Source organism: Dipteris shenzhenensis, chromosome 4 (genome assembly GCF_047967505.1).
Source record: "Dipteris shenzhenensis isolate YYH24624 ecotype China chromosome 4, Dip_SZ_1.0, whole genome shotgun sequence".
In the NCBI taxonomy this organism is placed as follows: domain Eukaryota; kingdom Viridiplantae; phylum Streptophyta; class Polypodiopsida; order Gleicheniales; family Dipteridaceae; genus Dipteris; species Dipteris shenzhenensis.
In genome coordinates, this window is record NC_141599.1 from 2,961,373 (window position 1) to 2,989,008 (window position 27,636).

Below are 27,636 nucleotides of genomic sequence, written 5' to 3' on the forward strand. Positions count from 1 at the left end.
CTTAGATGAACATAAACTATCTAAAGTCTAAAGCTAGCACTATGCCATCCAACAAGGACACTTAGATGAACATAAACTATCTAAAGTCTAGATCTGATAAGTCTAAAGCTAGCACTATGCCATCCAACAAGGACACTTAGATGAACATAAACTATCTAAAGTCTAGATCTGATAAGTCTTTTTAGTCTATACCACACGTATATAAACCTCTCTTTGTCACTCAAACCTTTGCATCAAACTCGTCGTCAATGGAGTCAATCATTCATATGTTCATTAAATCATTAGTCAACAATCTCATATCTCATCCATCCGTTTGTAATTCTCTCTCTCACACAAAGTGATGGAAGCCACAAGAGAAAAGGATGGTTCAAAGAGGTACATAACCAATTGGACTGGTGGAGTATCTCAAACCAAGGTTTACTTGAGAAGAAAAGGCCCATAAGGAACTGAGGTAAGGTCAATGCTGTGATATAAACTAGGCATTCACTTTGCCCAATAGTCTATGGCCATGATATTCTAGAAACTGAGCAAGGCTTCCTTCCACACTTCTGAAAATAATCTGGACAGCTCATCCCTCCATTGAACATAGCTTTCGCAAGCTCCTTTTCAAAGCAATTATATACAGCATGTGCTATATTTGTAAAATGATGACTCTTTACAGACTGTATATCCGGAAACAGCTAGTTGCGAGCGAAGGACTTTTGTCGCTTGCCATTTAATGTGGCGAGGTCAGTCAAATCTTGTGAACGGCAAACCATCAGCTCAACCAAATGTTGCAATCAGGAACCTTTTATAAATGCTCATGAACTTTGCCACAAATGCTGCAGACAAGAGCTTGATAAGTGAACTGAGGCAGGAGATCAAGTTCATCATAAGTTGGGCCATGGGATATAACTAAAATATATACCTTCGGAAGATATGCAATCTTATAAATGAAAATGTTTTACAAAATGAGGGAAAGGACTAAGGGAGGAGAAAAAGCGCAAAAGAGAATTTGTAAGAGACATTACAGAAAGCCAAGAGTAAAAGAGAAATTTAAAAAAAAAAAAAAAACTTAGCAAGCAAAGCTATGCTTGCATTCTCATCAGTTGGGTATAGCTGCCATCTTGGTTTTGAAAGACCTCAGAATCTATAAACCCAGATGTAATTACCTTCCAGATGAAAGATGGCCTTTTGTCCTAGTTGCATACGGTGTTCCTGAGGTGTCAAGACAAACAAAAGGGCTTCAGATCTTCAGTTTTTAATATCAGCAAGTCATGTTCTCATGGTCAAACTCAAGGTCAACCACTGAACTCACATAATAGGCCGCCCAATGGCACACTTCATGCTTCAGTTCCGAATCAAGCTTCTTCATTAGTTCCAGTAGCAATCTCTGATACAAAAAAAAGGTTACAAGATTAGATTTCACGAACTCAAGAACATGCCCAAACTCATCCTCTAGAAACAACAGTGTGCAGTTTCAATCTCATGATGGCCACTCATAAGTTGAAAACCATAAACTACATCATGCATAGCAAAGACTAGGTACTATGGCATCCCCACCCGCATCATCAGCACCCAACGCTGGGTGTAGACCATAGTTTAAACATATAATCATAAATATAAAAATCCAAACACCCTCACATACTTCAGCATCCATTTATACAAACGGCTTCATACTAAGTTTTTATCGGCACTCCGGAGATGAAGGGAAGACTCAGCTGCGGCTAGAAAAATAATTGAAAAGTAGTCCACATTCTCTCCCAAACAAGCATCTAAGCAAAAAAATGGTTAGACAATCCAGCTGATAGGGCGATGCACAACTTAAGATAGATATGTTAGAAATGACCCAAACAAGCATCTAAGCAAAAAATGGTTAGACAATCCAGCTGATAGGGCAATGCACAACTTAAGATAGATATGTTAGAAATGACCCAACAGAGGGTACGCACGACCAAAGATTGATAGAATAGCCCAGGAGCTCACACAGTGTGGTGTGGGGTGTGGAGTCACAAACTTCTTAACTTATGTGCATAAAATAGATGTGCAGACTGATCAATAGACAATGAACCAACCAGATAGAGAAACCACCAAAATAATATATTTATGTCCAAAACTATGAACACAATACAAAAGAGATAGATCCAGAGTCCCACCAATGGTGTGGTCCTCTGATCTTACCACAACGTACTCCTATCTGCTGGCTATCTCTAGACTCAAGCCCGCGTGCTCCACCTCGAGCTTCTATAGACTATCCTTCTAGATCCCATCCACCTTGCTGTCTTTGCACCAGCCTAGGTGGGCAGCACTCTGAGCTAGGTCTGCAGCTCTACAGCCCACTTGAATCCTCTTGGATAGAGCCCACAGGTGGCTGTTCTGCTGTTCTGCTGCTCTTTCTGCTCCCTGAATTTCTGCTCCAAGTGCTGATTTATGAGGGCACAAATGCCCTCCTTATATAGGGCACAAGGCCCTCCAGAACCAACCGACCAGCCAGCCCTAATTGGGCCGACTGGCTGGTCTGTAGCAGCCCTAACCAACCGACCACATGGTTGGCTGGTTGGATGGCTATCCAGCCCTATTTAGGGCCCTTTGCCAGCCCTTTGTTTCATGCAGGGCCCAGCCCCTTTGAAGTGCTTACCCCACCACCTGCCAGCCCTGTTTGCAGTCCATAGACCTGCCCAATACCTGCTGCAACAGTGCGACTCCATGCTGCTACTGATCCGCCTCTGCTCAGCCCTTGTCCGGACCCTAGTGCACCCTGCACACCTTCCGTACACTGCCCTGCAGCAGCCCGTACTGATCCGTACAGCGGCTGTCCCCTTTCTCTGGGCATACCTTGCCCTAGGTCTCCCTCCCCCATGCTCTCCTCATTTGGGGGCTTACAGATGGGGAGGTGACCTTTCCAACAAGATAGAATTTATCGCAATATCTGTTGGAATGGTCATCTCCCCATCTGTGAGCTCCCAAATGAGTGCATCGGGGGGGTGAACCATAGGTGGAATGGCCTGCCACATGGACAGCATCTTGGCTGTCATTTGGGTGGTGGAGAAGGGGCTACCACATGGTCAGCACCTCATAGGGAAAGGGCTAAAAGGGCTGCCACATGGGCAGCACAGCAGCCTGGAAGAGGTGCAGCAAAGCGTGTGTGTACGGGCTGGAACAGGCCCCTAAAAGAGGCACACAGGTTGCGGGACAGGCCGCATGCGGCACAGCAAAAGGCACCAGCAAAGAGCAGCGCATGGGGCTGGCAGAGGCCCACAGGTGACAGCATGTGCAGGGCTAATAGGCGCCTGCATGGGAGACCTGGAGCAGCAGCACATGGACAAAGCCAGCAGCCCAAAAGGGCTTGGCAAAGGCCCTTATATAGGCCTGGTTGGACCAGGCAACCAAGTCGGCCAGCAGACTAGTCAGCCAGGATGAGGCTGGCTGGTTGGTTTTACGACAGCCCCTTGGGGACCTATAAAAGAAGGGCCTCCAGGCCCTCATTCATTATCATCTGGAGCAGCCCTCTGACAGCAGACAGGAGCAGCAACAAGGCTACCCATGGGCCTATCTACAGGAGGTGAAGGTGACCCTGAAAGAGCTACAGACTGAACTTGAGTGGCAGCCCACCTAGGCTGGTTTCAGACAGCAAGGTGGGGAAATGTTGGAATGGTCACCTCCCCATCTATAAGTCCCCATATGAGGAGAGCATGGGGGAGGTAGACCAGGGGATATTGGGGCTGCCACATGGGCAGCACACAGCAAAAGGTAAAGGCTGCCACATGGGCAGCACACAGGCTGCCATGTGGTCAGCTATCCACACATGGCCAATGGGCTAGCAAGAAGGGTACTTGGCAAGTCGTGGAGCTCCTGATGTACGGGGCAGACACGTGGACATCAGGGATCTGCAGCAGCCTGATTGCGCAGGGATTTCCAGCAAGGACAGACAGCGCTTCAGTACAGAGAAGGTACGGAATGCATATGTGGCTGTACGGGGCTGGTATAGACCTGGCAGGAGGCAAGGATGCTGCAGCAAAGAGGCCCAACCATGGCGCTGCAAACAGGGCAGGCTGGAGCCTGCAAGAAAGCCCGCAATAGGGCGCATATGGCCTGGATCAGTGGCGCAGTGCCACATGGCAAGGCAGGTACAGATGGGCCAGCAAGAGGGCCCTTGTAGGGCTGGTTGGGCTGAGCCAATCAGGTTGGTTGGCCAGCCAACCTATCAGACCAGCCAGTCGGCCCATTTAGGGCTGGCTGGTTGGTCCATTTGAAAGGGCCTTGAGCCCTACAAAACCTCATTTCATCATCCAGCAGCCAGCAATCCAGGAGGCAGAAAGGAGCAGCAGGAAGCCACCCTCCGGGCCTATATTGTTAGAAATGAAGAGGGAATGAATCACTCAAACCTCCACCCAAGATCTCTCCAACTCTTACACACACTCAACTCAGATAGATGATCACAGATGCAACAAACACTCTCAGAAATAAATATGGACGGAGAGAGAAAGAGAGTATTTTCATCCACCAGATGGTGGGCAGAAAAATAGCTCCAAGGGAGCAGTACAAAACAAAGCAAAGTGCTGGAGAATATTGATGGACTCTCTCTCTCACCAACTGCTCCAGATCTGAGTGCTGAACACAGCCTTGGAGAGGGGCTTTCAATCTTGCACTGGATCATCTATCTGGGTTGAGTGTGTGTAAGAGTTGGAGAGATCTTGGGTGGAGGTTTGAGTGATTCATTCCCTCTTGATTTCTAACATGGTACCAAAGCCCAAGTAGGAGGCTCACAAGTGTGGGAGCCTGAAGGCAGGGACCTTGCTAAAGGACGACCCTGATCCAGACGCTCTTGGGAATCGACTTCCACGACTAGAGGATTGTGCCCTTGCGAGAAGGGTGACTCAAGTTCAATCAAGTGCGTTTAAAGTTCACGGTCTAGGTTATTTGGAAATGTACTTTTGTTGCAAACCTTGCCAAAGGACGGGTTGAAACAGACCCTCAGAGCATGGTGCATGGAAGACTCCAAGTTTTGTTCACTCATTATGAGGGGGACAATTGGAAGATCATAGAGGCTGGGTTGCTCGAGTTCCAAGGCGAAAACGTGACTGAAGGGGGTGATGCCAGGAGGTGCTACCAAAGATGGACCTATGTACCAGGATGGTGTGCGGAAGCAGAACCGGACCTAGTGAAGCAGGAGCCAATGGATGAAAAGCCGAGAAAAGATTTTAACACCGAAAGGTTCCGGAGGACTATAACCAAGGAGTTACTGGAGCATCTTCATCGACGCGTTGGCATTGGGCCGAGATGTGTCGGTGAGAGGGGGTGTTGGAAAGGTCACCTCCCCATCTGTAAGCCCCCAAATGAGGAGAGCGTGGGGGAGGGAGACCTACGGCAAGATGTGCCCAAAGAGAGATTACCTGGATGTGTGGATCTGGGACAGATCTGGAGCATTCATGATTGGCGGGGCGTCCCCGGTAAAAGGCACGATGACATCAGAGAGAACAAGCACTGACATGGCAAGGGATGGGGCAGCACATGGAAGCCCATATGGAGGGCTGGTTGGGCTGGGCAAAGCCAATCAACCAGGCCCTATCTAGGGCTGGCCAAGGGCTCAACCCCTATATAGAATCGTGGGCCAACAAGCCCTCGAAAAGAGAGCCCAAGAGGGCGATTTTGTGGGGCCAATAAAGGGCCCTATTGGGGCTGGTTGGGCTGAGCCAACCAAGTCGATTGGGCCAGCCAACCTGGTCTGTCCAATCGGCCCAGATTGGGACAGACTGGTCGGTTTTCTTAGCAGGCCTTAGGGCCTATATAAGGAGAGGCTCTTGGCCTCATTCAATATCCAGCAGTTAACAGTTCTAGGGCAGAAAGGAGCAACAGGAAGCCTACTCTCTGGGCCTATCTATAGGAGGTGAGAGAGTACAACAAGGGCTGCAGACTTAGCCAAGAAGGGCTGGACCTTGGCTGTCTTCTAGGGCAGCAAGGTGCTGAGATCATCATCTTCTGGAGCAGCCATTCACAAGCAGGTTGGAGCAGTGGAACAGTTATCTTGGAGCCTACATTCAGGAGGACCAAGGGGACCTGTGTGTTGCAGACAAAGCTTGGCAAGGGCTGCCCACCTAGGCTGATTCACAGGCAGTAAGGTGGAGAAGAACACACTAGACGGATAGTCTACAGACGCTCGAGGTGGAGCACGCGGGATCGAGTCTAGAGATAACTGGCTGATAGGAGAAGGACCTTGTGGTAAGATCAAAGGACCACACCATTGGTGGGACTCTGGATCTATATCTTTTGTATTGTGTCCATAGTTTTGGACGAAAATATTATTTTGGTGGTTTCTCTATCTGGCTGGTTCATTGTCTATTGATGAGTCTACTAATCTATGTGACGCACATTAAGTATAGAAGTTTGTGATTCCCCACACCCACACCCACAATGTGTGAGCTCCTGGGCATTACTATAAGTCTTCCGCTGTGTGTACCCTCTGTTGGGTAATTTCTAACATATATCCAGGAGGTGAGAGGATGCTTGGAGGGCTGCAGACTTAGCCAGGAAGGACTGAACCTTGGCTGTCTTCTAGGGCAGCAAGGTGCTGAGATCATCATCACTTGGAGCAGCAGTTCAAGGAGCACAAGGAGCAGCAGATCAGCCACTTGTGGGCCTCTATCCAGAAGGAGACAAGAGAGCTGTAGAGCTGCAGACCTAGCTCAGAGTGCTGCCCACCTAGGCTGGTGCAAAGACAGCAAGGTGGAAGGGATCTGGACGCAAAGTCTACAAAAGCTTAAGGTGGAGCACGCGGGCTCAAGTCTAGAAATAGCCAACAGATAGGAGAAGGACCTTGTGGTTAGATCAGAGGACCACACCATTGGTGGGACTCTGGATCTATCTATTTTGTATTGTGTCCATAGTTTGGAAAGTCTACTTACACTCGAGATGAAGCACACGGGCTCGAGTCTAGAGATAGCCGATAGATAGGAGGAGGACCTTGTGGTAAGATCAGAGGACCACACCATTGGTGGGACTTTGGATCTATCTCTTTTGTATTGTGTCCATAGCTTTGGACAAAAATATATTATTTTGGTGGTTTCTCTATTTGGTTGGTTCATTGTCTATAGAAGAGTCTGCACATCTATTCTATGCACATTAAGTTAAGAAGTTTGTGATTCCACACCCCACACCACACTGTGTGAGCTCGTGGGCAATTCTATCAATCTTCCGCTGTGCGTACCCTCTATTGGGTCATTTCTAACAATATCATCTTTAGAAAAAATTACTGCTAGCTTGAATTCCATACTGTCCTTTAATCAAGTAAAAAGAGATGCATGACTCCAAACATTTCCTTCCCAGAAGGAGAATTTCCCAGTAAAACTAACAAGTCATACTTTCTTTTAATGATCTAACATAAATTCTGAAACTAGTTCCTAAAATTTACATGGCTTAGGTAAAGCTTCGTTGAGAACATTGTTAGGTATAAACCGAAAACTTTACTGTTCAATCAGCTTATATGGGCTACAATCATTGAATTGAAGAGCATACTGTCATCCTGCTTCAACATGTATCCACTTGCTTGGTACTATTTCTTTTTGTTTTTCAATAGTATGTTTATTAAAAAATGAAATGTTTTCCTACTGTTCAGTTACGGACCAATGGGGACTAGGTCTAGCATTTGAGGGTGGATCCCCTTGCTTGGGGTTATGGGCATTAGTGACCCACAAGAGTGATGGCCTCTCTTTGAGAGGGACATCTAGAAACCACACCCCACCTGAGTACCCAAACATGGGACCAATCAAATGCACAGATTGCATACCGACCTAGGAACCATTCAAGAGAATGTTCCCTCAGCTTTGGGTGTGGGCCTGACAACATGCCAAGAGTAATGGAGATACAAGATAAGACGACAAACAAATGAGCTCAGTATGGCTCAGTTATGACCTTAGAGTACGTCAATAGATAGTCTAAGCTGTTAGGAACCCGTGGGTGCGATCAGAATTAAATTCTGACAACTTTGAAATTTTAGGGTTTTTAGGAGTGACGTGGCAACTGACACGTGGCAGACTGCCACATGGAATCTGAGCTGGCAGGTTAGTCCACCTGTCCCACACATGTGGCAGCATGCATGGCAAGTGGCAGGGCATGCAGGCCAAGTGTTTGGCCCCAAATCTAGTAGATTTGGGACAGGTTGTGGACTGTCCTCTTTGGGACTGCAGCCCACCAAAAATCTGGGACAAGTGTCCACCTTCCACTCTAGGCCTAGGGGGGGGGCTGAGCCTATAAAAGAAGGCCTCTCCCCTTCATTCCACACATGAAAATTTCGTCACTTTTCTTCTTCCTCCTTTTGGATGATGCTACAGAACCTCTCCAGCTCCTTGGGTGCAACCAGCTTCTCCCTAGGCCATTCTCTCACCTCAGCAACACTTTCTCTCTCTACAACAGCACATTCTCTCTCTACAGTTCCAGCCCCATCTCTCCAAAAATCTAACCCCTCTCAGCTCTTGTGAAACAGCAGCAGCATCCTCTCTCCTTCACCTAGCCTGGAGCAGCCACAACCCCTTTCTCTCTCCTGCTGCAGTCTTTCTCTCTCTACTGCAAAATTTCTCTCTCTACTGTTCCAGCCCATTTCTCTTGCAGAAATCTGCCTTTCTGTGCACCTCTGGAACAACAGCAGCTACTCTCTTACATCTCCTCCCTTGGGATCAGCATTGGCACTCTCTCTCTACAGCTATCACTCCATAAAATCTTTCTCTCTCTAACCTACAGGCTGTTTTTCTAAGCTGTTCTCATTCCAGCCCCATTTCCACACTCCTTTCACCCAAGGTAGCTTCAGAGGCATCAAGGACTTCATCTACAAAAGGGTCAAGTCACGAAGGGAGCCTGTATTGTCAAGTTTATCTCATTTACAGCACTATTTCATGTTGTTTCTACTATCTTTCTAGAAACTAGTGCTTGTCTCTAATGTTGGATGTAAGTGGTGATTGTTGCAGGCTTCTTCCTTGTGGATTGGGCAAGCCAAGAGTTGAAACCTGAGCTTGGAGTCCTCTTTTTTTGTTGTCTACCTTGTACATATGCTCTTGAGTCTTGTATCTAGGTCCTAGGTTTCACTAAGTTCATCAGTTTGGAAGGTGCATTGCACCTTGGTCTTGTATCTCCATTTTCAAGAATAAAGTGAGCCTGGATAAGGGGGGGGGGCCGTCTTGGCCCCTCAATCATATTGCATTTTCCAATGATGTCACTTTGTGTTTAAGCTGTATAAGTCTTAATTCCAGCTTAATTGCAAACTCTTAAGTTCAAGTATATGTGTTTGGCAACTCGCAATCATCTCATTCAAATGCCTTTGCAAAATCCGTTGTCTGAATTGATAGAAAGCACCGAGTAGTTTACACATACCTTGAGAACAATTTCAGGTGGGATGCAATTGATAAGTAGTTCGTACAGCTTTCCACGTACTAAGAACAGTCTGCAAACAAAGAAGAGTTCCCCTGCTTTCAATCAACCAAAGACAACACTGCTTCAAGAGTTTCAAGAAAAACAGTTTTTAAAAATTGCGGTAGCACTCCTCCAGATACTGCACAAAAAAGTACATGCAGCAACATCGAACCTATTCATTTTTTGACATAGAAAAAACAACCTTAGTACCTCTTTGGACTTTGCTCATTTACAATGTCAGATGCAATCTCCACAATATATTGCTCCCAATCTGTCGTCTGGACAGGTTGATTTTCTGTAAAAGGATACCTGGAAAAAAGCCTACCATAAGATGAATTTGACATAATTTAATGTCGTATGTCCATTTAATTATCATGATGACAACCACTCAAGCATCAAAACGTCATTTCAAAAGTAAATGGGTTTTCTTTCTTTTTTGGGGGTTGTGTTAATAAGGTACTGATTCCAGTATCCATAACGGATAAAGCCTACATGTAAACCCCATTATCATGGATTTGATGGAAGGAAACCCTACTGGTGTACTTTACAGGCCTCAAGAGAGAGTATAGCTCGTCGCAAATTCCTGTTAGCATGTAGTGCGATGCGGGTCGCAAAAGCTACAGGAAGCTGTAGCCCTTCTTTTTTTGCAACATATTGCAGAACTTTCAAAATCTGCATGCTTGAAGGCAAGTTACATCAAATGAGAGTTTAAAGAAAGAAAAACTCAGCCTAAAAGTGAGATTAGTCCAAATGGAGCAAGAAAACATCTTTGTGCATTATTGCATCCCATAAGCTTCACTACAAAGTAACTAATAACAGGTAACCTCTCCGAATGAGGAATGGTGTTACATAGCCTCACATGAGCAATATTGATATGGCATGCTGGTGATATCCCTAACACTGTAACTATTCTTCAAGGAAAGGTGTTATATAGACTGAAAAAATCATTCAGGAACTTAAAATTGACCTCGTCTTTTGAAGGGGCATTTATCCGTATGTTTAGGCAACGTGAACGAACTGCCTCAATTACTTTTGATGCACTGTTAGAACACATAATCAGTCTGCACGCTGAGCTGTATTTCTCCATCGTTCGACGGAGTGAATGCTGTGCCTCTTTCGAGAGTCTGTCCACTTCATTGAGTACAAGTACTGGCAAAGCCAAGAAATCATAGTTCAGCACAAACTCATGCATGTATGCTCAATCAATGAAATTGTCTGGCAAAGCTCTCCCCTTGAAATGTAGCTTATTATCAAACTTATCGAGGCCCTCAAAACTGATAACAAATAACTGCCTTTCAAGCTAACTGCTGAAGTTCACAATATTTGAGAGCTTTAAAAATATGCAATGAGTTTTATAATCAATATCTAGTGCAAAGTGACAATTTTTCAATCAATATCTAGTGAACATTTTTCAACATGTGACCTATGCTTATATCTAGATGAGTCCAAGAACATGCCCAAACTCACCCTCTAAAAACACAACATAGTGCAGTTTCAATCTCATGATAGTCACTCATAAGGTTGAAAACCATAAACTCCATCACACATAGCAGGGACTAGCTACTATGACGTCCCCACTAACATCATTAGCGCCCAACAATGGGTGTAGACCATAGTATAAACATATGCTCTCACACATACAAATCCACACACCCACACAAAGTTTCTGTCAGCACTCCGGAGGTGAAACGCAGACTCAGCCATGACGAAGGCTAGCACTAAAGGAGAAGGCTAATCAAAAGGTAGTCCAAAATCTCTTCATTCAAGCTACAACTGCTTGTGAAGACTAAACAATTTCATTTTAGTCTCTCCTAAACGAGCATCTAAATCTAGCTGGTAGGGCAACACACCAAATAAGAATACACACAGTAGCTGAAACTCAATATCTGCATAATATTATGTTAGGACAAAACAAGACTGCCCTCCAAGTCCTAGTGCCATTTTTAGAGACTCTAGCACCTTCACCCACCCTAAACCAATGAAAACAGAACACCCTTAGTTCAAAAAATAGGAATTCAAAGGAGCCAAGTATATACTGCCATCTTACAGAATTCCAATACTATACCGCTGCAGCACTGGCATGCTCCATTGACTGCTACAAACTGAGCCCCAGTGGCTCCTTTAGCCACACTTCATGGACTTTGAAAACTTAAATCGAGAAATAGGAAAAATTCATGACAGAATTGACACATAGTTAATGACTAACTATCTACCTTTTTTAGTGAAAAGATGTCTATTAAGTATGATGCTTTTTGTCTCCCCAAACAAAAGAACCTTCTATTGATGCTTGAGAGAAAACCAACCATACAAATTAGCTATCCATGTGGCCCTGATCGTGGAAGAAAGTAAACTAAAGTATTGGCAGTCGTCCAGCCTGCTTCTGAAGACCCCAATCCATGCCTACAAAATCTCAAAAATAGGGGCCAACAACCAAGGTGGGGTGCTATATAATCGATCCGTCGATGGATAGAATACACATGCACACCAACCCTTGCAAAAGCACGCATGCCTTCGGATGGTCATCCGAGAACCCATTGTACAGTCCCATATGGCGCCACAAGGTATAGATGATATACTACCAAATTGCAACGACGATGGCTGTTGTACCTGTTGGCCTCCCATAACCAAACTACAACCGGTGACCTAGATGTTCCAAGCAATGATATTCGACACCATTGAGTCTTGTACCTCAATCCGAAAGACCTCTATCCAACAATCCTATAGGCTGACGAGACGATGTCTGGCCCTAAGTCAAGGTGATTAAAAATCCCCAAAAGACATATCCTACAAGATCCTCGTAGTGTGGATGACCTATAGCCAAATGTTACGTAAAACCACTTTAGTAAATCACCTCACGTATCAATCAACAACATGCAATCCAAATCTTCCAATGCGAGAAGCACCCAAAGCCACTCCAAATACACCTAGATTGAGTGCAAACCCATAAACACACTTTACAGCCTCAACTTGAGAAGTACAACAAACTGGTCATGTGCCAATTACAAGATGTGGTGCTGCATAAGCAAAAGAAAGAAGGTGTAGTCCCTACTCAATCTAAAAGCGAAGGGTATTAGGCTGATGTTGACAAGATCTACAAGATCTTGAAGCCAATCTCGATGGTGTACTGGAAAAACTGCAATGTTTTTTCAAGAATCTCTATTAAAGGTAAACATCACTTGATAAAACCCACTAAGCTATATCTCAAAGCGCACTTCGAAAGGGATCAATCACCCACAACTTACCCCGATAGTAATAATCTATCACTCCGATTCAGCCCTCAAACCTCACAAAGATGATAGTGCCTGTATAGTTAATCGTACAAGTAAAGAAGTAACACCAAATCTAAGGCTCAAGTCTGGAATGTGAAGAGACCTCAAGAGGAGTCATTGCCTTGGCTGGTCTGTAGCAGTCCTAACCAACCGACTACCCGATCTGCTGGTTGGCTGCTTATCCAGCCCTATTTAGGGCCCTTTGCTGGCCCTTTGTTCCATGCAGTGCACAGCCCCTTTGGACTGCATACCCCACTACCTGCTAGCCGCATTGCAAGCCATAAACCTGCCCACAAACAGTTGCCATCTTTGCACCTCTTCTCCCTGCTGGTTCCACCCTAATCTCAGATCCGTGCAGCCTGCAGAACCCATCCGTACACGTGCTGATGTCACTGCTCCAGTTGTGAGGTGCTGCCCATGTGGCAACCCCCTCTCTCTCTTTCTCTGGCAAGATGCTCATGATGCAGATCTGGCCTTAGGTCTCCCTCCCCCAGGCTCTCCTCATTGGGGAGCTTACAAATGACGAGGTGACCTTTCCAACACATAGCGTGATGCAGTCTGACCACTACGAAGCCTTCCTACATGAGTCACCTTTCTTGATCCAAAAAGATTATTGAGTGTGAAATGTAAACTGAAAGTACCTACTCTCGCTCTCCACAAATCATCCCTGATTAGGGTAATCAAGCTTGCAGGAAGAAGGGAACAAGTATCTCTCCAAGAGACGCTGAATCCTAACCACACTACCTCTCGAATCTTGCTTGGATACTTCATTGAAAATGAGCAACATTAGAGCTAGAATATTGTTGGATTAGGGTTGGTCACCTCCCCACTTGTGAGCCCCCAAATGAGGAGAGAGGGCGGGGGGGGGGGGGGGACCATAGGATACTAGAAAGGGACATGGTGCTGCCACATGGGCTGCCATGTGGGCAGCAGACAAAGAGAGATCCTTGGCAGAGGAAAGCCTCCATGGAGGGCAGATCTGTGCCGGGTTTCCAGCAAGCAAGGGCTACGTGGAAAGGCGCTGACATCAGCAAGGTTCCAGGCAGGTACAACAGGCCAGATGGGTGTTCCTGGAGCATCTCTGAAGCCCAGAAGGAACCTGATATGGTGCAGAACAGAGGCAAGAAGAGACGCAGCAGAAACGTGGCTGATTGGAGGGCCTATGGGCTGGTTTGGGGCATAAAAACAGGGCTGCAACAGCCTGGGCCAGTGGCTGGAGGCCACGTGGCCAGGCAGGCCAGCAAGAGCCCTCAAATGGGAGCCCCTACCTGGTCGGTTTTTTTCAAGGGCGGTCAGCCCCTATATACGGAGGCCTTTGGGCCTCCATTTGGTATCACTTGGAATAGCCAATCAAGGAGCAGCAGCAGGACCTTCCTTGGGCCTACATTCAAGAGGTGAAGGAGACCTACTAGAAGCTGCAGACTTGGCTCAAGAGAGGTGGCCCCTGTAGGCTGCCTACCAGGGCAGCAAGGTGGAAGGGATCAATGGACAGTCTACAGATCTAGAGGTGCTAGGCAGATAGTAGGACGACTTTAGGTAAGATCAGAGGACCATGGTTTGGTGGGACTCCGCATCTTTGTGTCCAGTTTGTGGACGGACGGAAATACATCATTGTTGTTTTCATATTTGTCTTGGATGGACTGTCTATTTACTGGCTTGCACACACATCTATGGTTGTGAAGTACACAAGTAAAGAAGTTTGATCCCGTAGTGAAACAGTTTATGCTTGTAATTCCTATGCTCATCTATCAGTCTTCGGCTGCAGGATATCCTCTGGTGGGATTTTCATTTCTAACAAATATACCAAAACAATGATCATAGAAGAGGTGTATATTCAAACATATTAACATATTCAAACAATGATTTTCAAGCATATTCAAACATATTCAAACAATGATTTTCAAGCATATTCAAACATATTAACATTAGAGCTAGAATGTACCAAAACAATGATTATAGAGGAGCATATTCAAACAGATTATTTAGAGGCACAGCACACCAAGGTCAAATATATACAAAAACAATCATAGATTCAAAATGATCACCTTTAAAGCCCTTGTTCCCAGCAACGTCCAAAGGCCTGCTCTTGGCCATTTCCTTGATAATCTCCTGCACAACATATCTATCTTGAAAGCCGGCATCGCTGGGATTCAGCTCAACATGGTAGTTGCTGGAGATTGTGGTCAATTCCACTTCAATTTTGCGGGTTCCTGCCTGTTGACACAAGAGACAGTAGTCAATCACACCTTCAAGCTGAGCTCCCCAAAGCATAGTTCGGTAGTCAACATAGCACAGCATGATGCAATACCCTGCATTAGCAACTGGATTGGAAGGCTACCCCTTTTTGTGAAATAAGATAAGGTGAAAATTAAAAAATCACAGTTCTGAATCTTCTGCAGTTTTGTTGAATGAAGGTAAGCAGCAAAAATTAAATAAAAAAAGAAGTTTCAGGACATGAAAACTATGAACATGCAAAACCTTCCAAGAAATCTCAGTACCATCAGTAACATGCCAAGAGAAGCATTGACAGCTACAGCTGAAAAACAAAGGCAAAAGTAATGAAGATTGCCACTGAGACACCATGGAAAACGAACAATACAGTGATATCTGAAAGCATTCATGACGGTTATCGACTTCACCTAGCCTAGAAGAAAAGTGCTCTTCATATTGATTGTTTAAAACCTTGCCTGTGTAAACAGATCTAACCATACTGCTATTACCAAAACCAATTTACAAAGTTGATAAAAAACACACGAGAATCCTTCCATTGAAAAGAAGGAAAAAAAAAGCTTGCCAATTGCATTCTGAAAACTGTCCATAAGTGGCCTCTATAACTGGACATGATAAAACTCTGAAGATGTTATAAATGCAAGACAGTATGCATCACTACACTTAACCTGCAGCCAGTATCAGAACCTGGACTGCACACTGCACCTGAATATACATAAGTTTTACAATGTAAGAACATCCGGACCAACTTAATGTAAGGCACAAACTAAGGAAAGTAAGGAAAGGGATATGACTTGCATGCAACATCCCATTATATATAGGATGGAAAAATCTGCAGTTACACAATCTTTGATAAATGCACAACGACAATGAAAACAGTAAATATAATTGAATACTGCACTCATGACAGGAGAGTGAGTGGAACAGGACATCAGTTTAAGGCTTCCATATCACCACTTAGAATCATCAACAATAAAACATCAGAGATGGCAGGCACACAAAAATAAAGGGTCTATCCCAATCGTTTTGACTGGACGCAGTCAGATCTTGGTCTAGTCTCAAAAACATGCAGGAAAAGATGAAGCCAGAGCACTAAAACCAGCAGATGAACGATCTACAAAGATGGCCTCAAGAAAACGAGAAATTTTCACAAAGGCTGATTAGCAGAGGAAGATCATCGTTGGTCAGTTCAACACCAATACAAAGGAATATGCCAAAAGCAAGAGTGCTTGGGGTACAATAGCCCTGTCAACAGCCCAATCTAATCAGTCAACCATCTTTCTGCACCCTTCACTCAGTCACATCCAGCCTCTGATTAAATCACTAAAGAGAAAAATGGAATGCCCTGTCAACAGCCCAATCTAATCAGTCAACCATCTTTCTGCATCCTTCACTCAGTCACATCCAGCCTCTGATTAAATCACTAAAGAGAAAAATGGAATGCCTAAAGCAAATGATGTATCATTGGTAAACCTCCAAGTTCAATATGCAATGCTTTATCATGCCTCTCTATCCTCCTGCCCCTTTCCATCACCTTTGATATCAATTTCATTTTACCATTTCACTGGTATAACTTGCGTGGTGACCGGCATGCCATTTCACTGGTTGACTTGCAGGATGACTGAGTCAATTGAGATATAGGGCATAATTTTCTCATTGCACTGTCCCTGAAGATCTAGAATACTCACATATGAACATCATCTTCGACCTGAGCAAGAAAACTCACCTTGATTGTCGAGAAAAGAACATGCAAGCAATCTTTTTATCACATTCTCCACAAAGGTTCCTTATAAATAATTAAATTAAAAACCATGAACATGATAGCAAGAAACCGTTACCCATTTGCATCCTAAGCAACAATCTCATAACTATGCCCAACTTGTAGAGGACTCAAATTACTCGTATTCGCATACAGCCACCTTCTCTCCTTTTCTTGTCAAAGTCTTGAATTCTAGAATTTTGTTAGTGAGCTCGATACAAAAGTGTCAAGACAAGCTTCATACAACTTTACTTGCAAAAGTGCTCTTAACTCTGAATGTCCCCCTAAAACCGAACCATCCTTCTTAAGACACTCACACAACTTCTTTAGATCCACATGACACCCAATGTTATAGATGTCCTTCACTCCTCATTCTCCTTATCTTTTTGAACAGAGGATTTCAATCTTAGGGCTTCCGTTATTCCATATCCACAACCTAGGTTGCCACCACCTTGGGAACAAACCCCAAGTCCTCTAAACACTCCCTACCTAAATTGGAACCTTCTCACATAAATAAAAAGAATTGAGAAAGAACCAAAAAGTGGCCATGATCCACATTCATCTCCTTCCATTAGAAAATCCCACAAGACACAAAACCTTTGGTTGCTACATGCCACCAAAGTTGAAAGACTTGGGCATGTATATCATGTTTCCAATACCTAGCTCAAAGAACAGCTCGAGGGTCGTTATTCTAGAATAGTAAGGATAAAGGAGCATCCCTTTTCCACAAATTTGCATTGTTCAATGCTAAATCAACGCAAAGTTGTAATAGCATTTAATCTACACATTACAAATTATTTGTGCGAGTGTCTCCCTGCCTCATATCTCTTGAAATAAGTCCATTGCAATGATCATGAATGGTCATGATGTAGCAATATGGTGTGGAATATATGAGTCTCTTCCATGACGTGGAAATAGCTAGAATCGCATTTTCCTTGCTGCTGTCTTCTCTCTTGATCTATGTTGTGATCTTCCAGCTATTTGAAGCTCTCCTAGTGGAACCTGCAGGCTGAATGCTATTCCTTCTGCCTGCTGCCACCATTATTGCTCAGCTGCAGCTTCATCGAGAATGTTTTGAAGTCACTCCTTGTTGAGATTTGTACTAAGACACCTTCGCTTGACTGAAGACTTGCACAAGGACTCCACCCAAAGGTTGTTCTTGCGAACTTTAACTAGTCGCTATTTGAATGTGTTCTTTGCCTAACTTTTTTACAAACCAAGCACTTAATAAATTTGAATTTGAAGTACATAGAATTGCAATGTCGATTGTGAGCTCCTAGCTGCTCCTTTGGCAGCAATCTGGTCTTGAAGGACCGAGTTGATGTTCTCTGACATGTCCAACATATCGGGTCAAGTGAATGTTCTTTGGCTGAAGCTTGTTGATTTCTATCATCACGTCGTTACTGTTGGATTTTTAGACGCTGACAATAAAAGTGGCCTGTGGCAATGCTCTGTTTCAGAACAAGTAGGACTTGGTACAAGTAGGACTTTTGGGTTTGGACACCTTCAAGCTGCCAATTGAAGAATCCATGAAGTTGTTTCCATTGTTGAATTCTGTTTTTTGGGATGGATTTATTATATTTATTATTCAGGCTATTATATGTGTAAGATTTCTATAAAAGTTCTGAAATAATATTGTATTCAAATCAGAATGAATGGGAATAAAGAGGTATACCAAGACCTACATCCTCGTAGGGGTAGTTCTCATTTACACCCCATTTTGCATCTATTTCACTTATTCCGCAATTCTTCCTAAACACTACTCTCTCTATATGTCATGTGTGGATGTATTGTTATTTTGTTGTTTTAGATTGTTTGTGGCCATTTAATTTAAATGAATTGATAGAGTATTGATTGAAAATCATGAGAAGAAGTTATAGTACGCAAACTAGGTATAGATGTATAAATTGGGAGAGGGAGATGCACGTTCCCTTTTTAATCTTGCATTTGATAATTGTGCATGTTGTGTGCTAGGGCTAAAATGCTATGATCATTTGTATTCAAGGTTGTTTATTGGCTAGCTTAAATGAAGTCAACAAGTATTTAAATCGATTCAATAACCATGCACAGTGCTTCTTCATGTTTCTTTTCTTCTACAAACGTGTCCACCTTGATTTGTCTTCCTTTTACCATAGGACCCGCCGATGTCCTCAACACTCAACGGTGGATTGAGACCACATATGCCTTGTACACATACATATTCGTGCACTTCAAATTTCATAAAAGTACTTACATTCCTATGAGTACACATACATGTCTTGTGAATCTTTGATAATTTTTAAGTCTACTCCCCCCTTTGGAAAATAAAATATAAAAACATAGCTAACGCCTCTCATATTTAAAAGTCTTTAGAGTCTCATACTCACGCGCCTCTTACACAACATGCCTCCTAAAACCCTGGGTGAAGGCAAGGGACCCCATGACATAGTTTACTAAATTGCAGCCACCTTCGTGTGGGTGCACATAATTAATAAATATCTCCCATATTGTGTGATTGTGAATACATCCATTGATGTACGACTGAACTCTCCCTATGTGGCTAGAAGTATTATGGCATCCTCAAATCTAGGATCTTTGCCTACATGTCCCTAGTCTTAGCATTGATGTTTGCCATGAGTAGGACATCTCCTAGTTGCATGTATCTCTAGGTTTCCTCATAAGGTATCTCTAGGTTTCCTCATAAGAACCAAGAAAGATGAGACATGTCCCCTCCTAGCATAATCCAATGTCTAGGAGAAAGCAACATGTTGCACGTACACATCCATGGTAGAGGGCCTCGTGAGTTGGACCCACATGTAATGGGTGTGCTCTTTGGGCCTATGACCATGACTGTAGGCCATCCTTTGGTGGTTCTAGTGATGCCCTATAGGCCATGGTATGTGCCTTGTAGGCATAAGTGTAGGCACTTATTGTGTTAGTGCCTTCTATACCACATAGGACACATAGTCCTATGTGACACCTAGGACACTTAGTCCTAGGCCTAGATACAAGTACTTTGTACTTGTGTTTAGTAACATTATCCATCTATCTAAGTTTATGTGACTATCATCTTTGACTCATCATGTACTGCACACACACTCTCTCTCTCTCAATCGTTACTTCAGTGGTATCAGAGCAGGTTTTGCTCTAGCCTTCTAGATCTCCTCAGCCCCGAGCCTCCATTGCTCATTGGAGTTTTTTCTGCCTTGCTGGTCGACAAGCAAGCGTCGTACAGTCGTACCTTCCGTACGTTAGCAGATCTGCATCATCGCCGTACATCTGCGTTGAAGGACGCCGTACACCCGTCGGCGCCGTACTGTACTCCGTACTTGTGTCGTACATCCGCCATACACCCGTACCTGCAATTCGCAATACGTACGGTACATTCATAGTACTTATGTACCGTACGCCATTTTGTACCCTCGCCGTACAAGGTACATATGCCGTACAATTGTACCTACGTAGGAGTACAAGACATTTGCAGATTTGGGGCTACGCCGTACGATTGTACTTGCGTAGGAGTACAAGGTACTTTCACCGTACCTTCAATCGTCAGCGGTTCGTACCAGCTTCCCATACTACATACCTTTAGTGGTATTCCGTACAGCTTCATCTGGGTATTCCGTACAGTACCTTTTTTAGCATTGGCTGGAAACAGGTCCTTGGTCTCACTGCAGTCATCTACAGACATTTGCAGATTTGGGGCTTTTGCAGGACATTGGAAAATTTGGGGTTTTCATTTCCTTTCACCTCTTTTAATTGCAATTTCTTGCAAGAAATTGGAGTTTTGGGATTTGTTCTACAATTTCTTGTTTAGATTGCAGTACATTGGGTCAGATTGCAAGACATTCAGTTATATTTGCAAGACATTGTGTCAAATTTGCAAACTTTGGGTCACATTTGCAAAATTTCAGCTAGATTTGGGGCTTTTCTGAATTTGCCCTCTTTTTGGCTTATTTGCCCTCAATAAATTTGGGGCTTTTGCCAAATTTGCTGTTTTTGCAGTGAACATTGCCTGTCACAGTCACATTTGGGTCAGATATGCATTTGCCCTTTGATTTGGGTCAGAAATTTGCAGATATTTGCTGTCATTTTTGGACAACCAGCTTATTGCAGTGATAGCCTTGAGGCTTTTGGGTTTTCAGGTCTTTTACAAGTTATCACAGTTGCTATGGCTGGGAACAATCAAGATTTATTTGGAGTTCTTCGTGAAGATGATAAGTTGGATGGCACCAACTATCCGATGTGGTCTTATCTCATGAAACATATTCTTGTTGCAAAGCATGTGGAATATTGTTTCTGGGGCTGATCTGAGGCCAGCCAATCCTTCAGTGGTTGTTCCTACTGCTGCACCTTCTGCAGGTGGTACTTCTTCTGATGCCTCTTCCTCTAGCACTTCTGCTGTTGCTCTTCCAACTCAAGAACAGTCTAGATGGGATGCAAGAGATGCAAATGCACATTCATGCATTGCTTTATCATGCAAGAGAATCATTATTCCACACATCCGTTCTTGCAGGATAGCAAAGGATGCTTGGGATAAATTGGCTTCTCTATATTAGATTCGCAATGAAGCTCGTGTTGCATATTTGAGAAGGCAATTACAGGAAGTGAATATGAATGAAGGTGAGTCAATGGATGCATATTTGACAAAGGTCAAGGACCTCATGGAACAGCTTGCCAACATTGATGAAGTGGTGCCAAATTCACAGCTTGTCAGTACTACATTGAATGGACTACCATATACATATCAAGGGTTTGCTACAACCCTTCGATTAGTGGCCATGGGTAATCCAGACCACTATTCTTTTGATCAGCTTGTTACTTTGCTTTTGCAGGAAGAGCAAAGTAGAGCTAACAGACAAGCAATTATTCCTGATCATGCATTTGCTTCACAGCAAACAGGAAGAGGCAAGGCTCCCAAGCCTATGGGCAAGCCAAAATCTGCACACAGCAGCTGCAATTCCTCTACGCATAGCAGCTGCAATTCCTCTCATGCATCTAAAAATACAGCAGATAAGGGAAAGAAGAAAAGATGCAACTATTGTCGCAAGCCTGGACATGACATTTCAGAATGCAGGAAGCGCATTGCTTCGGAGAAAAAGAAAGCAGGATTGACAGCTAATGCCTCACATGCCATTGAATCCCATGAGCCAACAGATGCTTCACATGCACATGCTCTTCAGGATGATTGGGCATGGGCTGTCCATTGCTCATTTGATCCCTCCAAAGCTGATGCACTTTTTACTTCTAATGATGCTCAATCCTGGTAACTTTGATAGTGGTGCTTCCAAGCATGTCACATCTTGCAGACAGTTGTTTCATTCTTTAGCTGATGCACCTCGAGGGGGGACTGTTACATGTGCCAATAATGCTTCATATGCTGTAAAAGGAGTTGGAGATGTGCAGCTCACATCCATTTCCAGTCATCCTGTCACTCTGACAAATGTTCTTTTTGTGCCTGGAATTGAAGTCAACTTGATTTCAATTTCAGCAATTGCTACTTCAGGTTTCAGAGTAATTTTTGATGGCTACAGATGCCTAGTATATGATCTTCGTGATGACAATGCCATAGTTCTCACTGGCACCTTGCGAAAAGGGCTTTATCACCTTGATCATCATGCAGCTGCACTTTATACCGAAGCATTGGCTATTTCAGATTCACAGCTTGCTGAAACTCATCTGTGGCATGAGAGAATGGGCCATCTCAATTATAGAGCTCTTGCAAAGCTGCATTCACACCAGATGGCTAATGATGTACCTCAGACTCACACAGTTTCTAAACATGTGTGTGAGGGTTGTCTTTTGGGTAAGATGCATCGATTTCCTTTTCAAAAGAATTGTCCAAAACTCTCACAAAGGAAATTGCAGCTAGTACACAATGATGTCTGTGGCCCAATGAGGACAAATGCCATTGGAGGATACAAGTATTTCATGACTCTCATTGATGATTTCACAAGGTATTGCTGGGTATATCCTTTAAAGGCCAAATCTGAAGTTTTCTTATGCTTTCAGAGATGGCTGAATATGGTTGAGAATGAATCAGGCTGCAAGCTTGTCACCCTCAACACAGATAGGGGGGGTGAGTATATGTCAAAGGAGTTTGATGCATTTCTTTCCTCACGGGGCATTATTCACTCATGCACTACTCCCTACACTCCTCAGCAAAATCCTGTTTCTGAAAGGAAAAACAGGTCCACAATGGAGATGGCCAGATGCATGCTCAAGGCCAAGTCTTTGCCCAATAAATTTTGGCTTGATGCAGTAATGTGTGCCAACTATGTGCTGAATAGATCACCTACGCGGGCATTACAGACTATGACACCTTATGAAGCATGGAAAGGCAGGAAGCCTTCACTTTCACACATGAAAGTTTTTGGGTCTCTTGCGTATGTTCATGTACCATCTCAACTGAGACATAAGCTTGATGACAAGGCAATCAAATGCAAATTCATTGGTTACAGCCAGGAGAACAGAGGGTATCGGTTATATCAACCAAATACTAGGAAGATTATTGTCAGTAGAGATGTGATCTTTGCTGAACATTCAGCTTCTCCTCTTGTGGACTGCAAAGCAAAGCCAGATATTGACATGTTTGATGCCTTTGAATCTTGGTTACCTCTACCATCATCAGAAGAGGATTTTGAGCAGCAACATGCGCCTCCTGCAGGCCCTCCACAAAGCAATAATCAGCCTCAACCTCATGCTGATTTGCAAGCTTCTCTTCCGACACAAAATGATCCCATTACTCATGATGCAGTCATTGAAGAAAGAGCTGTTAATAGACAACAAAGGCAAGTTCCCAGATGGCTTCTTGATACATTGAGGGACAGCAAACAAGATCAGCCTTTTGCTGCCCGGACAAGATCAGGGAATAGACAGCATGGTCACTTTCTTGAGTTTGCACTCCTTGCTACAGCTTGCAATGAAGAGCCTTTGTGCCATAAAGATGCTTTTGACAGCAAAGAGTGGATGGATGCAATGAAAGTTGAGTTACAATCTATTGCCAAAAATGACACTTGGGAATTAGTAGATCTTCCACCTGGCAAGCATGCCATTGGAACGCGTTGGGTCTACAAATTAAAAAGAAAATCTGATGGCAGCATAGATCGATACAAAGCCCGTCTTGTTGCAAAAGGGTATGCCCAACAACAAGGCATTGACTTTGAGGAGACATTTGCTCCCACATCCAGGATTACTACCATTCGATGTGTCATTGCCATTGCAGCCCATCATCATTGGCAAGTGCACCAACTTGACATCAAGACTGCCTTTCTTCAAGGGGATCTGCAAGAAGAAGTCTATGTCACTCAACCTCCTGGTTTTGAGGTTGTTAATTCTGAAAATAAGGTATGCCGGCTTAGAAAAGCCCTTTATGGTTTGAAGCAGGCACCCAGGGCATGGTATGCCAAAATTCATGCACACTTACTATCCCTTAGTTTTCAGAATAGTCCCACAGAACCCACTCTTTATTTCCGTGGGAGTGGATCTGATTTTTTAGTGCTGATTTTATATGTGGATGATATGCTTATCACGGGCCCCGATACTCAGCAAATTGCAGCTTTCAAGGCTGATTTGCAGCAGATTTTTGACATGTCAGACATGGGACGGCTCCATTATTATTTGAGCATTCAGTTTGCTCATGTTGAGGGGGGTATCATGATGTCTCAGTCCAAGTATATTGGACAGCTCCTTGATGATTTTCAGTTTGAGGATTGCAAGCCAATCTCTACTCCAGTGGACCCTAGCTTCAAATTCTCAGCTCATGATGGGAGCCCACCATGTGATATCACTCTTTATCAGCAGGCTGTTGGATGCCTTATTTATTTATGTCACACCAGACCAGACTTGCAGTATGCAGTATCTCAGCTCAGCAGATTCATGCACATGCCCAGTTCACAGCATTGGCAGGCAGTGAAAAGAGTCTTCAGATATCTCAGAGGCACTCAGGATTTAGCCCTCTTCTATGGTGATCAGGGTTCACTTACCATGCATGCTTACACGGATAGTGACTGGGTAGGATGTTCCGACACCAGAGTGTCACATGCTGGCAATTGTTTTTTGCTTGGCAATTCATGTATTTCTTGGCTCAGTAAGAAGCAACCAACAGTTGCCACGTCTAGTTGTGAGGCTGAGTACAGGGCAGCCTTCACCGCTACAGTAGAGTGTGTTTGGCTTCGACAGTTACTTACAGATCTTGGTATTTGCCACATCCTCCACTATTGTCTACACTGACAGCCAGAGTGCTTTGGCCATTGCGCGTAACCCAGTGTTTCATGCGCGTACCAAGCATATTGAAGTTCACTATCATTATGTTCGGGAGCGGTTGTCAGCAGGCGACATAGAGTTGTCCTATCTTCCCACAGAGGACATCATCGCAGATATGTTTACAAAGGCACTTCCTCGTCCCAAGTTCGAAGTCTTCCGACAGGCTTTACACTTGGTTCCCTTTGTTACATGATCTGACATTCCTTGTACATTCATAGGTGGCTATATCCTTTTGGATGAACATGTGCCACCATGACCAGAAACTACCAGGTATTCTGAGACGTTTCCAGAATACTTCAGCCCATCCCATGGAGGGGGGTTTGTAGGCCATCCTTTGGTGGTTCTAGTGATGCCCTATAGGCCATGGTATGTGCCTTGTAGGCATAAGTGTAGGCACTTATTGTGTTAGTGCCTTCTATGCCACATAGGATACATAGTCCTATGTGACACCTAGGACACTTAGTCCTAGGCCTAGATACAAGTACTTTGTACTTGTGTTTAGTAACATTATCCATCTATCTAAGTTTATGTGACTATCATCTTTGACTCGTCCTGTACTGCACACACACTCTCTCTCTCTCAATCGTTACTTCAATGACATGTGCTTGAACATGTAAGTAAAGCCACTCTACCTAATCCGCGCACTCCTCCAACGAGGCTCTTTACATGTACTATGGGTAGCCCCCTCTTTGGGCTCTGGTGTCTCAATGTAAACAACAATATCCTTTCTTTGGAAAGGATTTGCAAAGTTGCAAAGGGAGAACCATAATGTTTGGTTTGTGTTCCAAAGGGCAAAGGACAAAGCACTAATGGTCCCCCAAACTATGTATCCTATTTAGAATGGAGTCTTGCTTGCATAAATGCTCACCTTGCCATCTTTGTACACAACCCATATGTATTTTTCCCTCGCCTCCATCACCAACCTAACACCCTCCTTCCGCTTCTCAATTTGCATAAGTGATTGATGAAGATCAAGGTCTTTGTGAGGATCTCTTATGTAGCTTTGGCATGCTTGAATTCGATGATCTCCCTTGTGTCATCCTTCCCCACGCTCCATGCATTCTCAATCTGATCTACTAAAAATCCCACACGTGTATGGAGGAACTTCAGGCTGTTTCCAAAGGCTGACTGCATGTTCCTTCTTATCCACCATCTTCAAGTTCAAGGCTTTACCCTTTTTCCCGGTTTCCCTCTTCAAAAGTCTAACTAGATGACTTTCAAGAGTTTGTGTACCTTGACCCCTTATGACCAAGATTTAGCCCCTTTAAATACTCTTCCATCCTAGCTGTCATTTTATCTTCCATCTTGGATTCTCTCTCTTATGTGAGTTACACTTCACACTTCCCCACTCAATCAATTTGCACACGCACACGTGATGGAAGGCCTTTGCTTATATGTGTGTTACAATGGCAAAAGCACCACAAAATGCATGGGTCGCACAAAGATGGATGCTTTAGATATAGTGGGCTGAGAATGGAAATCAATGTGGGCACGTTTGCAAGAAAAAGGAACAATGACGCAGCACGTATGGTCTTTTTGCCTCCATTAACAAGAAGCCTTACATCAAGATTCATGGTATTCTAACCCTCGCATCACAACATACTTGACTAGCACATGCGAGGAAGTAGCTGCATGAATTTGGAAGAATTCCTGTCAAGACCACTCATGATGAGAAGGATTCAATTTTCAACGTCCAGTGCAGCATCGTTGTACGGATACCAAAAGTAAAGGAGCTTTGTTTTTTTATCTGTGTTGATATAGAAGGTAACTTCTGGCAATTGGTTCCTTCACGAGAATTGTCAGCTTCATAGCAAGTATTGGAGAGCAAAGTAATTGTTTTTGGCGAGGAAAAAGGACAATAATTACTTTTTTCTGCCAAAGGATGGCAAGAGCTAGCAGATCATTACGCATGCATTGGCAAACCCACCAAGTACCTTAGGGCCACTAGTGAAGTATCGCTAGTTGCATAGACACACAAAAATTTCCCCAGAGAGGACGCGAGAATACAAAGAAAGCATCTTTCCTGGCGCATCCACGTCCCTGAAACCCTTCGTGCGGTAGGTGGCAGCTGCCTTTAATATTTACGTTAAAACGCAACCCCTAAATCCCACTAACTACAAGTTGCCATTCGAAAAATGGAAAAAAATCGACAGTTTCAACGGCCTCTTCCAAACATATGTCTTGACTAAAGAAGGAAGGAGAGGGGGAAGGCATTTACCTCTATTTTCCAAAGTTTGTTCTCCACTTTGACCTGGGGCAGCGCATCAACACGACAAGAACAGAAGCCGTTAACAAAAGTCACAGCAGTACTGTAACGCTAAAGAGGGATATAACGTCGCCCACCTTCTCTGCACCGGTGCCGTACATTTCTCGAAGCAACGCCATGATCAGAGTCTTTTTACCTGCTCCCGAAGGCCCATAGAAAAGAAGGTGAGGGCAGTCACCTTGAGAAATCTGGCCATCAGAGAACCACGATTAACGCTACAGGAGACTGCCATGGAAACTGGGTTGCCAAAAACGAAGGCATGAGAGAATCGAAAGAGTTACCAGTTCCTTGAGGTGCTGGGCTTCAAGTGTGTGAACCATCATCTTGTCCAAGGAGTGAGGTCGATACTTATCCACCCACAACATGATGATAGGAGTTGGAGCTGAAGAGAGCTAGAGCGCCCTTAGCTGGGGTGATTTGCGCTCTCTCTGGTTGTCTCGCTCGAAGCAATGGCGGGAGAGTTCAAATGGATTAAGTAGCTATGCAATGGG

General features: G+C 44.1%; 1 protein-coding gene across 3 annotated transcripts; it reads right to left on the bottom strand.

Moving 5' to 3' along the window:
* Nucleotides 1-192: 192 nt before the first annotated feature.
* EMB2775 (ATPase family associated with various cellular activities (AAA)) lies at nucleotides 193-27,636 on the bottom strand. Of its 3 annotated transcripts, XR_015540857.1 has the most exons (12): nucleotides 27,427-27,636; nucleotides 27,223-27,333; nucleotides 27,098-27,130; nucleotides 14,693-14,861; nucleotides 10,346-10,527; nucleotides 9,914-10,050; nucleotides 9,589-9,687; nucleotides 9,340-9,409; nucleotides 1,298-1,372; nucleotides 1,152-1,197; nucleotides 700-821; nucleotides 193-631 (listed from the first exon to the last, which is right to left on the bottom strand). XR_015540857.1 is itself a non-coding variant. In XM_087373227.1 (11 exons), the coding sequence occupies exons 1-11, from the start codon at nucleotides 27,508-27,510 to the stop codon at nucleotides 763-765; spliced, it is 1,065 nt and encodes a 354-aa protein (XP_087229353.1). In that variant the 5' UTR covers nucleotides 27,511-27,636; the 3' UTR covers nucleotides 194-762. The 3 variants fall into 3 exon arrangements, 2 of the variants coding, with proteins under 2 accessions (XP_087229353.1, XP_087229354.1); XM_087373227.1 differs by having other exon boundaries at nucleotides 194-821; XM_087373228.1 differs by having other exon boundaries at nucleotides 194-821; nucleotides 27,223-27,281; nucleotides 27,427-27,617.

Bases quoted from the DNA above. Each gene is read 5' to 3' on its own strand.
- EMB2775 (XM_087373227.1), bottom strand. From the start codon at position 27,510: ATGTTGTGGGTGGATAAGTATCGACCTCACTCCTTGGACAAGATGATG. The intron at 10,051-10,345 runs GTCAATTTTAAG...TCAAGCATGCAG, and splicing joins ATGCCCCTTCAAAAGACGAG to ATTTTGAAAGTTCTGCAATA. The intron at 1,198-1,297 runs GTGAGTTCAGTG...TTGACACCTCAG, and splicing joins GCCATTGGGCGGCCTATTAT to GAACACCGTATGCAACTAGG.